A 15,012-nucleotide genomic window follows, 5' to 3' on the forward strand; every position below is an offset into this window, starting at 1 on the left:
ATAATATATAACAAAGAGTATATACAAATATTATTTACCTTAGACATAAACAATATTAATATTACTGTGTATATGTATACAATATCTCGTCTGGTAGATATTCTCTGAAAAACTTTCTACTGCATTCGGAGTAATCAGTATAACAATTCATAAAGTTTAACATTAAAGTAACCTCTAGCCCAGTTTCGTTATTTTTTAGCTTATTAAATTTTATTAGTTGAATAATATATTCACATATTAGTTTTATAAACTCTTTATTTACGTTCGTGTGAAATTGTTTTACGATAGTATGAATTCCTACTGACACAGCTACACCGTCAATCTGATCGTTTTTTCGGTACTGACCCGATATTTGCGGTAAAAACATTTTATTAACGTGTGCTAAAACGAAAATAAATAACGCAATAGAATGATCCAACTCGCTTTTCGACGTAACATATATTTTATCCAAGGGTGCTCCCAGACCGGCATAATTGAAATACTCGCTTATCTTAAACAAGAATCCTTCAGAAGGGTGTTTGTCGTCCTCTTTAATTTGTATCATCAATGCCTTGTCCAGACAACGCAAAGCTGACAACAAATCGTTGGCATTAAAGCGACACGAGTTATTCAAACATAAATTAATTAAATTTCTCAGCAGTTGCAATTGGCCAATTAAAAGAAGTTTATCTAAGAATTCAGCCCAAATTTTAGTAGCTCTGTTAATGTAAACTTGATAAGTTTTCAGAGGATTTTGCATATCTGATATGTTGCTGTTTTTCAAATCACTTTTTATAGTAGTCATTACATTTAACCAGGAATTGTTTTGTTTATCTTTCATTTCCAGTAGCAATACTATTTTCTGCAAAGCTGTTGTTATCATGAAAGAAAATAGTCTATCTAATCCAACTAAACCAGCTATTTCTATAACTTGAGATATAGAGTCTACAGTAACTTTATTGAATATTGGCTTATGATGTTTTATATCATACCAAGTCGACGTTTCTTTTAAATATACAGCTGATCTTGGATCAGTTAACTTTATAATTTCTCTGGATAATCTTCCGATAAAATTCACACTTTCGTCGGTAGATGGAAAACTAGGTATAGGGACATACCTACTTTGAAATGCACTTTGCCAAAAATGTGTTTTGTTTCGTAAAAAACTGTTACATTCTTGTTCAACATTGTAGTTTATAATTCTGGTAACTTCTTCTTGCCAAATTTTCAACCCATTTACATTGATATAATCCTGAATATATTCAAATGACTTTTTATATCCTTCCATAGTACATCCCAATAATTTCAGTTTTTCTTTTAGATTTAGTTTAGACTTTGTTTCAAATTTTAGTTCCGAATGCAAAGCTTCAGATATGTATTGGACTAACTCCTTCCTGATACCATCTTCAAGGAGTTTCTTGGCATCCAACCTTACCACACCAACAAGGGTACTTTTCATCATGAGCATTCCCTGGCTGAAAATTGATGCTAGATGAGTTAGTTCTGCAAATTCAAATCTCTCCTCCAACTGAGCATACTCTTTTAATTTTTCTTTTTCTATACTAGCAGGAATTTCCTTTAAAACTGACCTTTGTATTTCGATTATCCTACCTAGCTTTTGAAACATTGACTTTGGAATAATTTGTAACACTTTTCTGATGTAGATTTCTAACTCTCTACTGTAATATTCTGAAACTGAAATGAGATCTTCCGAGTGAGCTTGATTTATCCTTATAAGAGGAAATTCCATAGCAGAAGCTAGTTTTAAAAATACAGCTCTTAATTTGGTAACCAATTTTGGTTCCTTTTTTATTCCATTCTGCATAATTGGTGTATAAACATCTATTAATTCCCAAGCATAACTTATATCTCCAATAATTTGTAAATTAATAAGGACATCCTCCTTTATGTTCATTGTTTTAATCATTAGATGCAGATTGTTTCTGATATCAATTAAACACTGCACAACTTGCAAATTATTATCTAGTTGATGATACTCTTGGACTTCCTCTAATGCCTGTATTAATTGAACTAATTTCCTTGAAGAATTAGAATCCTCTTCATTTAGAGATTCTACCTGTTTAGCAATTTCTTTAAACCACGCTTCTAGATTTTCATTTTTCTTTATTTTAGATAAAGGTTTAGTACCACCAAATACTTCAGACAACTCTGACAGACTCTCACAGCTATCTTGTTTGAATGATTCCCATCTTTTGCTCTTATCATTTAAGACTTTTTGAAATAGTTCCTTACTGACTAATTCTAGCTGAGCAGTATTTAGCAACAACTTAAATATATTAGATTGTTCACAATTAGATTCTGCAATGGTGAGATCTCTGTATTGTTTCACTTTTTTGGATCTGTCTAAATGTTCATTTCTAGTATGTAATATCAGCCAACGTATTGTGGCATTTGATTCTCTTAATGTGTTGATTATACTGTTTGTATCTTTTAAAAAAGTATCCCTGGTTATTGTACCTTCTTTTAATAAATTTCCAGTTGTTTTTAGCAGTTCTTGTACATTTGTTCCATAATTGGATGCACACATCTTGATATTAGATATGTCAAGAGTATTGTTCAAGGCTAGTTTAGCTGCTTTGAAATTATCCCAGCTTTCAATTAAATTAACTAAGTGGCCCATGTAAACTGAAATAATCCAGTTGTCTGAGAAAAATTTATCTACAATTTCTCTCATTGTAGCAGCTTGAGAATGAAGAATAGGACTGGCAAAAAATAAGGATATATAAAGCATGGATGCCTGGGTTGATAATGCTGTACTTCTATGTTTTGGTAATGGATAATATGTAATTTGAGAATATATATCATCTGCACGCAATCTACCAATTACCAGTTCAATATAATCAATTTTGATTGGTATTCTTTTAAAATAATCTTCAGGGTAATTCATGGGTTTCTTTGTAGCAGTAAAACCTGTGTCACGTAACAATTTACAAACCTCATCAAAAGAACTCTTAGTATTTTTTCTTTGAGAGGTGTATCTATAGTAAGAGACCAAAAGCCTTTCTCTTACACAACCTTCAATTGAACTATCCATTAATAATAACATTAGTCCATACAGAAATAACCCTTCACACAATAATTGTTTCCCCTCTATATCTAAAAACACAATATCGAGGGAATAATTTAGATAAAATCCTGTTTCTAATTCCTCTATATATTTGTTTAGGTCTATTATGTAACTGTGAATACTTTCAAAAAGTAAATAAAAACGTTTTAGTATTTCCAAGTGATTATCTCGAAACTCTTCATCTAAGTCTCGCAAATTTTCATTACTTTCAATTTGATCCTCTAATACATCGGACGTTTTAAAATAAGCAAAATCAAAGATAATCTGACCATATTTTTGTACATCTTCCTTATTTTCTAATTTAAATACTTTGGGAACATAGTCTTTTAATCTGAGCAATTCTGCGATGATAGCATTTCCTCTTGAAACAAGAAGCAATATTGTTTGGCCACAAATATTATTTTCAGCTACAAATTCTTTCATTTTTCATCAGATAAGGATCACAGATCATTAAATAACATAGGGTAAATTCTTCGTTGGTTTTGTACAAATACCTTTTCTTAAAAGGTATTTAATTTTGTAGAATCAGCTTACAAACTGATTTTTATAGATGAGTGAATTATATATAATAATATGAATAATAATAGGTAGCGGAGATCAACTATCTCTAGTAATGATTTAAAACTAGTATAACAGTCTATGGTTTAAAATTATTTATATAATAATAGAAAAATGCAAGAGACAACTATTAACAGAAATTTGTTTTTAATTTTAATTTTGGACTTTTCGAGGGGACCCACAGATAATGATAATATATCTTTTTTACCACTCTACTCTAATCTAATCTGTGACAATAAGGATGTAGAAGAGTTATCGATTTTTTTAAATATCGATAATATGTATTAATATGTTTTTATTTAAATGATATTAATCTTTGAATTATGATAATAAATATAGAACACTGGGTAACCGAACACTGTTTCTTTGCTTAAATAGAAATTACAGTTTAAAAAAAGTTTGACTAAGCTCAGAAGCTTATATGGCTCTAGAGGGCTTCCCATAGCCTTGCCTTGACCCATCAGCTGATCGCAGCAGCCTTGGCTGCTGCCGCCAACCGCTTACCACAGAACAAATTGGCCACATAAAGTTGATGTACTGTAAGTTGTCAATGTCAATTGTCAATTTTTGTCTTTCGAAAGAAAGTTGTTCTAATAAAATGTTTTGTAAATTATTTCTCCATTTTTAGTAATATTAATTTATTTCTTTTATAATTACAGTCAAAACTTGACTACTTAGTAAAAGTTATTGAGGCAATAATTGAATAATTTGAAAAAATGGCTGATTTTATTGAATCCGAAGCGGAGGAAAGCAGCGAGGTAATCAACATTTTATTTGGAATAACGTTTAAATGATACAGAACATATTATTTTAATTTAAAAAAAAATTAATTCTTAGATATATTGCAGTTGAATCTGTATATATTTTACTAACAGACATTTATAAATCAAAATATAAAGCATCCTAGAAACAGAACAAAACTTATCGTATATCTTTATTTTTGATATTTCAATTGTTAAACACTGTTACAATTGTTAAACCCAGTAAAAATAAACTGTACTGAATAGTACCAAAGATAATGGTACTTAGATTTCAATCATGAAAGTTCCTTTTATTTTATGAAGTACACTAAAAAAATAATTTTTTTATATAGGAGGAAGAGTTAGAGCCCCATGAAAGAAAGAAACTAAAAAAAGTTAAGGCAATGGATGATAGCTCTGAAGAGGAAGACGATGGTAGGTTATGATTTGTTATAAAAATGCCTATATTAGTATTGTAAAGCTGGATTTTTAAACTCAGAAATTGAAGTTCAGTTGAGGTTCAGTTTCAGTTGGGAGCTCGCAGTAGTTGAGGTTCAAATATTATTTTTTTCGGTTGTAGGTTAGTTTTAAAATAGTGAATATTTCAAAGTTTTTCTATTCATTTAAAAAGTGTTTCTGGCAGAGGAAGGTGCCTTGTTATTGGAAGTGCCTGTCCATCAAGTGAAGCACAGAATAAGATATTATTTCTGTTTATATGTTTATATTTTGTACAATCTTGGAGTATTGTGTTTGAACTTATGAAACTTTGAAAAATATCAAAAGTAGATATTTTTCAAAGTTTCATAAGTTCAAACACAATACTCCAAGATTGTACAAAATATAAACATATAAACAGAAATAATATCTTATTCTGTGCTTCACTTGATGGACAGGCACTTCCAATAACAAGTGGCCTTCCTCTGCCAGAAACACTGCGACCTGTAAAGCTTATTGTGTTTGTGAACAGACGCTTACTCATTGGATCGTTCAAACTGCCGAATGGTCGACAACTGCCAGCTTAAATAGTTTTTTTTCCTTTGTACAGTCTCACTTTGATTATTGTGGTAGTGTATTGTATCTTATGTTATAGGGATCAATGAAATCTGTGCAAATCTTGTTTAATAGGGGTATGAGAATTATTTTTAAATGTAATCCACAATTAATTAGATTAATGTTGAAAACACTTAACTGGTTAGATGTTGAAAAGAGATTGCAATTTTTAACAATGACGTTTGTTTATAAGCTTAAATGGGAATGTTGCTACGGTACCTTAATGAATTTGTGAGCCTTTGTCATGAACTACACAACTACCAAATAAGAAGTAGAGATAATTTTATTCTAAAATTCTAGAGTTAGATATTCTTCCACAATGGCTTCTTTATTTTATAGTTTGAAGGAATTTAATAATTTCCCAGGCTCAATCAGGAATGCCAGAACTTTACTAGGATTTAAAAAGAAATTGAAACTATATCTTTTAAAATAATATACCTATATTTATGATAGTTTTAAATTTAAATTTATGTGTCATGTTTTGTATGTATGTACTTATGTATAATATGTAATTTAAATTTTTTTTTAGCTAGTATTTAAAAGCTTTGTATTGTTAGGGACTCCCTATTTTGATTTGAATAAATAAAAAACTAAATAAATTAACTACTTTTCAACCAAATCACTTTATAAATGCGCGCGCTCATTTCACAGTGACATTTTGAACCTCAACTTAACTTCAACTGCTGAGTTTATAAATCCAACTTAACAGTGAGAAAGTTCTCATTCGTGATGAGAGAACATTTGTGAGCATTATGTGTTGTTCAATTATTAGGTAAATAATCACAAATAATGTACTTAATATAGAATGTACGCTTTAATAATATTAGTACTCAAATTATTTAAAAAAAAAGTTAAAGTATGTGCTGTGGTTTAATGCTTAAATGAAATATAATTGTCTTATTAAAAATTGTTTTAGATGATGATAAACTACGTGAAGAACTTCATGACTTAATTGATGATAATCCTATTGAGGAAAGTGATGGTGAAGATTCAGATGCATCTGGTGGAGAAAAAAGGAAAAAATCAGACGATGAAGACTTAGATGACCGACTTGAAGATGATGACTATGATCTACTTGAAGAAAATTTAGGCATGAAAGTAGAAAGAAGGGTAAATGAAATTGATATTATAAAAGTATGTGTGTGTGATTTAATGTTCTGGCTTATCTTCTAGAAATTTAAGAGATTAAGAAGAATTCAAGATGAAGAAAGTGAAGGTGAAGATGAAAATGATGCTGACCAAGAAAGGGAACATATTGCTATGGACTTATTTTCTGAAGATGTAAGTAACTGTAAATAATTTTTTTTTAAGTTGATTTTATTAATCATATTTTATTAACATATTGAGAAGGAACGAGAGGATGAAAGTAGAAAGGTAACTCTTTTGCATGACTTCTCAATTCCATAAAGAAAAATCATTGCATGTAATTGTTATACAGGGTGTAAATTAATAAGAACAAAAAGCAAACAAAATTTTTACAAAAAAATTATTGATTTAGTATTTCACTATAAAGTTATTTGCATCAACAGGTGAACCAAATTTACAAGATTACACCATTTTTTTTTCAAAAATGGTTTGGGTTGGCGCAAACGCGCCACACCAAGTTGAAATTTGGAGTATGGATGTCAAAATATCAAGTGGCATTTTTAATATACTCAAATGATTATTTGAGTGAAGTCATGCATAGGGTGTTCATGCAGCTAAGTTGCAATATTTAACTATCATATGTTTATCTCCTAATTTTAAAATATTTTTTTAGCATAAAACATTCAATTTAAAAACTTTAAAATAAGTATCTAGTATTATCACATTGCACTTTTTGACTGGAATATTATTACTTACTTTGGGTTTTCTTCATATTACCGACACAAAATAGAAATCAACCAGAAGGTTGACTCACAAAATGCGCGCGAAACGTCAATGTAGCGGCGTTACCGGTTTAGTCAGGGCAGGTCAGGGTTTAGTTGAATTCTGACTATTGCATAATAGGAATATTTCACATAAATACGAATTTCAAAAGCAACAAAGAACAAATAAAAATAAATTATTAATAAGGAGAAATAAATAGATATTAAACAAATGCATAGATTGTTTTATTTTAAATACTGTATTAACCCATCTTAACACAATACTTATTACCTACCTACCTAATCATAATTTTATTATTATATAGGGAGTTTTCGTTGCTTTAAAAAAATTCAACGGTCCGGTTAACGGATACGTAACCATAACCGCTATTTTGACAGATAAAAAAACAGTTTTCGGACTTTCGGTTCATCGGTTCGGAGCCGACATACGATACGATAACCGAAAACTGACAGCTGAGCACAGCCCGTAGCGTAGTGTTTTGATTTTTGGTTTTTGTATTGTTGTTTGATTTGAAAGTGCTTTATATGACTTTATTGGGTATCGCTATATAGGATGGACAATTTAATTTTATTGGACTCTAGTGATGAATCGGATTTGGAGGATGCTATGCTGTTGGAAGGGTTTGAAAACAACATCGAATATCGAGCAGAACTTTATGGGGAGTTCAACCTAGAAATATTATCTGACCAAGAGTGCAAAGCTAACTTCCGCTTTGAAAAAAAAGACATTCCTCGATTAGTTGAAGCACTAAGAATTCCCAACGAGTTTAACACAGATAAAATAAATAATCAAAACATAAACAAAATAGAATGAGGTTAGGTTAGATCTGTATTTTTCAATGTTGTGTTTCTACTGCGCTAGTGCGCATGCGTACCGCTATGTTAACGGCTTTGGCTAACGTCCGTAAAATATCGGCAGCTAGCGGTTACGATATACGATAATCGAAATTGAAATGTCAAAGTTGTCAATTCGCGTTAACCGGAATTGCAATTTGTAAGCAACGAAAACTCCCTAATGAGCCCCATTTATCTGGGTAACATTGTGTTCAAGCGAAACTTTCCCAGCATTAAAAAAAACATTTTTATTTTGATAATGTGTACCCAAAACGCAGAACGTGCCTCTAACAAATAAATTCAGGATTGTAAACTGTTACACTTTAGAACGTACCTATAGCAACGCAATTCGCGTAATTTCCCAGACCATAAAAACTTCTAAGAAAGGTGTAGGGATGACCACGGGTTTTGCCAACCAGTAAAAACGCAGCTCAAGGGTTCGAGTAGAAAGTTGACCTTTAATTAATTGGTTTAGTTTATTTTTTAAAATCACGATCTCTACCCATTTCCAAATTTTTGACTACGCATATATTATCTGCCTACCTACTAATTGCAAAAAAACCGCTGCATAAAAATTACATGTGGTAGTATCTATACAATACAAACTTTACCTTTCGAAATAACGAATTACGCTCAGTCTGTAATCACATACCTATCAGATAATAAAAATACTTATTCAATATAACTCTGACAACACCCTGCGAAAGCGTTTTAATCCGGCCCTGAGTGTTACCCGCTGCTAATATGGCGTCGCGATTCGTGAAACGTCATCAAATTCGGCAGAGTCGGCGTTCTGGTTGATTTCTATTTTGTGTTACCGATTCTGAACCAACCTAGGGTTGTGTTGCACATGCGCAGTAGAAATTCAGTTTTAAATTAATTCAAAATTCGCAATGCGCAATAGAATTCTTGAGAAGGGTCCAGAACCAGTAATAATAAAAATCAGAAGCTTATATGGTGAATGTTATTGAATGTCATTTCTAAACCATCTTGACACATTTTTTGATCATAGTATGGTATCTTTATAAGAAAATAGCAAATCAAAAACGAAATTATATGATAACCCATTTTATTTTTATCGCCGCACACACGGCAAAATGCTATGTTTAGCTTGACAACAAAAATCCAGATTATTTTTTTTTATATGTTTATCCACACATTGTTTTTCTTATTACATTTGTAGGGCTAATTTTAAATATTATAAATCTTTCCATTCAACTAGAGTAGTCCAAGCGTTACCGAAAATTGATGCAGTTCGCACCTTTCGTGAAGCGCAAAATAGTATCATTTACACCCAGCACAGTTATTTGATTTTTTTTCTACTGTCAATAATATATGAATAAAAGCTTGTAATAAACTTAGAAATTCATAATTTAGAAAATCAGTCTTCTTAAAACTAAAAAAAATTCTTTGATGTTACAATACTGGTATAGAAATTAGTGCGACTCCCTGCAAATAAAGAGCTATTTCAAAAAAGGGCAGATTTGGGAAAACTGATTTTTTTATACCTGTATCAACATACACTAATGATTTTAGTTTTATTAAACTAAAACCGGAACTTCGTGAAACTCATAACTATAACCCATTATGAAAACAAAATTATAAAAAAATAAACCCAAAATAGTGTGTTTAAATTTTTGAATAATAAATAAGTAAAGTTGACACAAAAAGATTATTTGAATTCTAATTTCTAATCAATAATTTTTTTCTAATTTGCACCACATTTTCTAATTTATCTACATTCAAAATAGGCCAAATTTATTATATTGATGTTATTTAATTGTACTACATGTCTGTAGCTATATTGTCCATAATGATAATTAATTTTCAAATGGCTGTGTGCTGGGTGTAAATGGCACTCTTTTGCGCTTCATGTTTGTGCAAGTCTAAACAACGTTCTTCCCAGAAGGTGCGGACTCCATCAACTTTCGGTAGCACTTCCACCGTTATAGTTGCTCGAAAAGAATTATAACATTTAAAATTAGTTATACAGATTTTATAAGAACGACAGTGAGTGAAATGAACATACGAAAAAAAAATTGTAATTTCGATTTTTGTCAAGCTAAACATAGCATTTTGCCGTGTGTGCGCCGCCTTAATATTTTACTTATTAATTTACACTCTGTATAATATAGGTATATAACATATTGAGGTATGCTTTAGCTTGAGCGGAGTGTTGCCAACTTACCGTTTTTTCCAGCTAGGTCTAGCGTTTTTTTTAGATTGGCGAGTAAATACTTTTCTTCGCGGCTAGTGGATTTTTAGCGGTTTAAATTTTTGAATAATAAATAAGTAAAGTTGACACAAAAAGATTATTTGAATTCTAATTTCTAATCAATAATTTTTTTCTAATAATATATGAATAAAAGTTTGTAATAAACTTAGAAATTCATAATTTAGAAAATCTGTCTTCTTAAAACTAAAAAAAATTCTTTGATGTTACAATACTGGTATAGAAATTAGTGCGACTCCCTGCAAATAAAGAGCTATTTCAAAAAAGGGCAGATTTGGGAAAACTGATTTTTTATACCTGTATCAACATACACTAATGATTTTAGTTTTATTAAACTAAAAGCGGAACTCCGTGAAACTCATAACTATAACCCATTATGAAAACAAAATTATAAAAAAATAAACCCAAAATAGTGTGTTTAAATTTTTGAATAATAAATAAGTAAAGTTGACACAAAAAGATTATTTGAATTCTAATTTCTAATCAATAATTTTTTTCTAATTTGCACCGAAAATAGCGTAATTGTCATATGTATTCTTAAATACCTAGGTCTAGAATCTGCGACGTTGGCATCAATTCGTCATCACGAGATTAGCCAGAATTAGGCAACATGGTAAAATTTCAGTTTCAGTATCTCTCTTACCGGATTCTAGATGTTTTTAATTTTAATATACGAATTTAGAGAGTATTCAACTTTGTGAGTTGGCAACCCTGTTTGAGCGTCCGACGGTAGCTTTGACGGAGATAATGCACTACTTTAATGCCTTTTACTGTACCTTATGATCGAAAAGAAACGGCGGCAAGTTGGCTTGGAAATGACGATCGATGACATTCATTATACAGGGTGGCCCATCGAAAACGTTCCGCAAGGCATAACGGCTAAGGTATTCTTTTTTTCACAAAATCCAAAAACACGTCAATTTTGTTTGTGAGGGGGACAACTTTTGCCCCAAAAATGATTGCAAAATCATCAACCCTCTAAGCGGGGGTGTCATCCCCCAACTTTTTTCAAATGGGAAGGGGGGTCAAGTTGCGCCGCAATGAAAAGAGCTTTCTATTCTCTATATTTCTCGGCCTCGTTTTTGAAAATCGGACGAGTCATGGAGAAAATATGAAGGATTGAAATTTGAAAAATTTATTTAAACATTTATCAGAGTAAATGATAAGGATAAATTCCTTCGACTAATTTGAGGTTTTTTCTTATTATTTCTAGATGTTTACGCATTTTTTCACTTGCCACAAGGTTGAACGATCAGGTGCGGTAGTTGCTAGGTAGCTGTTCTGTGACTTGTGCGTTAAAGTTCTTTTCAATATCGTTAAACTGACCCACAATAGAATTTCCAAAAATACCAGCCCACACGTTCAATTTCTGAGGGTTTTGTGTGTGCACCTCGTGAAAAACCCTGGGGTTGTCCTCAGCCGAGTACCGACAGTAGTGCTAATTAACTACACTGTTCAATATTACAGTTGAGGGTTGAAACCTTTGGTGTTACACAGCAAAATAAAAACACTAAATCACCACAATACACCAAAACACTTTTACTTTTACACTGGACGCGCGTTTCGCTAACCATGTTAGCATCATCAGCAGATGATTATAAACTATTTAGTTTATAATCATTTAGTTTATAATCATCAGTTTATAATCATCTGCTGATGATGCTAACATGGTTAGCGAAACGCGCGTCCAGTGTAAAAGTAAAAGTGTTTTGGTGTATTGTGGTGATTTAGTGTTTTTATTTTGCTACACCGTTCAAAAAGAACATACACTCATCTGAAATACACACATTAAATAGGAAATTATTTTCATTCGCCACTCGTTCACTCATAGTTTCACAAAATTGCAAGCGACGATCAAAATCGTCTTCGTTGTGTTCTTGTACCAACTGCTATTTGTATGGGTGGAACTTGTGTTTTTTTTTTAATATCCTTTGGACACTTGTACGATTCACGCCGGTCTCATTGGCTAATTTTCTTGTACTCAGTGTACTATCCATGGCAACTTGCAATACGAATACCTCCATAGCTTCATTTACTACAGGATTTTCCATCTGCCTCTTTTTATTCATAACGGAACCAGTTTCGTGAAATTTTGCTACTAACTCGCCAACAATTTTGCCATAAAGGTGTTTGTCAGGATGGCGTTCGTTGAATATCTGCGCAACCCGATTGCCACATTCATTATTTTTAAAATAAAGTTCGATTATTTCCACTGTTTCTGCAAGTGAGTACACCATAATTATTAAAAAGTTTAACGATATTGAGAAGAACTTCAACGCATAAGTCACTGAACAGCTATCTAGCAACTACCGCACCTGATCCTTCAACCTTGTGGCAACTGAAAAAATGCGTAAACATCTAGAAATAATAAGAAAAAACAGCAAATTGGTCGAAGGAATTTATCCTTATCATTTACTCTGATAAATGTTTAAATAAACTTTTCAAATTTCAATCCTTCATATCCTCTCAATGACTCTACCGATTTTCAAAAACGAATCCGGAAAGTATAGAGAATAGAAATCCCTTTTCATTGCGGTACCACTTGACCCCCCTTCCCATTTGAAAAAAATTGGGGGATGACACCCCCGCTTAGAGGGTTGAAGATTTTGCAATCATTTTTGGGGCAAACGTTGTCCCCCTAATAAACAAAATGACGTGTTTTTGAATTTTCTGAAAAAAAAAAATTACCCTGGCCGTTATGCCTAGCGGAACGTTTTCGATGGGCCACCCTGTATAATTTAACTTTTAAAGCGATCGTGTAGTTCATTATTGAAACGCGTGCGTCCTTTTGTCTAATTCCTACTGTGGAAAATGAAACGATTGTCTTCAAGTATAGTGGGTTGTTTCCATTTTTTTTTTATTTCTTTATGTACATATATTACCCTTGTTTATTATACAAGGATATTACTTAAAGCAGACTGAATGGTAATTTGTTTAATATAAAAAATAACAACATTTAAATATCCAAATTTGAAAAGGTTTCTTTCTTGTTAGAATACTTTGACTAGTTCGGTTTTATAATATAACATTGGTCTTTTATTTACTTTCTAATGCTGTATAGCGTTTCCTTCTTTTCTTTATCTTGCTTTATTAGTGAAAAGGTCATTTTTTGTGTTTATAGTTGAACAAAATCTTGCACGCATTTATTAATTAAATAAAACGAAAAGCTCTGTTTGTTACCGTCGGACGCTCCAAGCGAAAGCATACCTTTAAATATCCCTGATGTTTTATATACAGTGTGGTCCACTGTCAAAAGTTAGTGCATGACCGGTAACCATATCAGCGGTATAGTCTGTCCAACGAAAAGATCCTTGACAGTGATAGATGTGTCTGTCATTTTAATTTCAAAGTAGTTTATTTTATTTTACAAAGAAATAAGTTGGTACAACTGGAACGCATAGCAGGAAATATTTAAAATTTGATTGACAAGATGACAAGTGATTACTTCAAAATATTGTGAAAAAAACTGCATAAAACTGAAAAAATGTAATCGAGTTATTTTATTTAATAAAACCGGTATGTGTTAATACAAAACAAACAAGAAAAAAAACACTACATACCAAAAAAATATAAAAAAGAACTATTTTTTACTTACAAGCTTTATGAAACTACCCGCATTTACGATTATATTTATCAATATAACTTATGTACAAATACAAATTTGTAATATTCCACAGGAATAAATAAAACAACATAGGTAAATAAAACAAACTATTTTATTAATAATAACACCTACCAAATTTTATACCTTAAAGGTTGATTAATTAACTTTAATCTTAATTTTTTTAAACCAGTACCTCTTGACATTATTTTTCTGCAGTACTAAAATCCATTATTTACCTATCGTGTGATGTCGATATTTTACAGCTACTCCAATTTTTAGTATGTGTTTAGTTTGATCCTTCTACCATATACGAGATGCACTTATCTACGACGAGATGGTATACAAACTTTAACGATGGGGTGTATAAGACTTTTTGCCTGGTCAGCGAGTATTAACCATAAACTGTGCTCTGGGTCTACAGTTAATTTTCACTCGATTTTTCCTCCACTTGACTTCAAAAGACACAAAACACACGTAATAATACGAATCAAAATGCATCATCTTCCAAAACGCAGGGTATTTAACAAAAGTTGACACAAAATTATAACCTATAATTTGGCAAGACTTTGACAAGCGTCAAAAATGACAAAAATCTAAAGGCGAGTTCATACGCATCGGCGTCCGTTTATCGTTCATCGTTCCGTCAAACCAATAAAATTGAAATACGATCTGTCATTTTTAAACAAACCAATAAAACTGGTTAAAAACAACAAGACACGACGTATGACGGATTTATATTTAAACCCATCCATAGATAACTTAAAAATTATTAGAAACTTTTTTTAGTAAAATAAATAGATTGGTATGGGACGTCATCTGCTTTTCTTCTGTCATCGTCTGTCGAAATCTTACCTGAGAAAAAAAACAGAGTATACTTAGAATGGCTGCAAGTCAAACAATCTACAGGGTAGGCCAATAATACGAAAATCGTTCAAGAGTAAAGTTAAACCCTCATGATCTACGTAGGTATTTACTTTTTTTTCTACGATTACGTATGTTATTATTCTCCAAAAAATCCTATATGGGTATTTCGCAACTGCAAGAAAATCTACAAAATA

At 31.5% G+C, this 15,012-nt stretch overlaps 2 protein-coding genes across 2 annotated transcripts in view; one reads left to right on the top strand and one right to left on the bottom strand.

The window, feature by feature from the left end:
• Nucleotides 1–3: 3 nt before the first annotated feature.
• Nucleotides 4–3,831, bottom strand: LOC115874352 (WASH complex subunit 5). Its single transcript, XM_030889473.1, has one exon. The coding sequence runs from the start codon at nucleotides 3,488–3,490 to the stop codon at nucleotides 62–64; it is 3,429 nt and encodes a 1,142-aa protein (XP_030745333.1). The 5' UTR covers nucleotides 3,491–3,831; the 3' UTR covers nucleotides 4–61.
• Nucleotides 3,832–4,183: 352 nt separating this feature from the next.
• Nucleotides 4,184–15,012, top strand: part of LOC115874354 (transcription elongation factor SPT6) — a 36,877-nt gene continuing 26,048 nt past the window's right edge. Inside the window, exons 1-4 of the mRNA XM_030889475.1 lie at nucleotides 4,184–4,383; nucleotides 4,719–4,800; nucleotides 6,332–6,525; nucleotides 6,589–6,696. Coding sequence (XP_030745335.1) covers nucleotides 4,342–4,383; nucleotides 4,719–4,800; nucleotides 6,332–6,525; nucleotides 6,589–6,696 — 426 coding nt within the window. The 5' untranslated portion in view covers nucleotides 4,184–4,341. The remainder of the gene's footprint in view (nucleotides 4,384–4,718; nucleotides 4,801–6,331; nucleotides 6,526–6,588; nucleotides 6,697–15,012) is intronic.

Source organism: Sitophilus oryzae, unplaced genomic scaffold (genome assembly GCF_002938485.1).
Source record: "Sitophilus oryzae breed Bouriz unplaced genomic scaffold, Soryzae_2.0 scaffold_1274_pilon_pilon, whole genome shotgun sequence".
NCBI classification, from domain to species: Eukaryota; Metazoa; Arthropoda; class Insecta; order Coleoptera; family Curculionidae; genus Sitophilus; species Sitophilus oryzae.

Excerpts from the sequence above, each read along its gene's own strand:
- LOC115874352 (XM_030889473.1), bottom strand. The coding sequence starts at position 3,490 with ATGAAAGAATTTGTAGCTGAAAATAATATTTGTGGCCAAACAATATTG.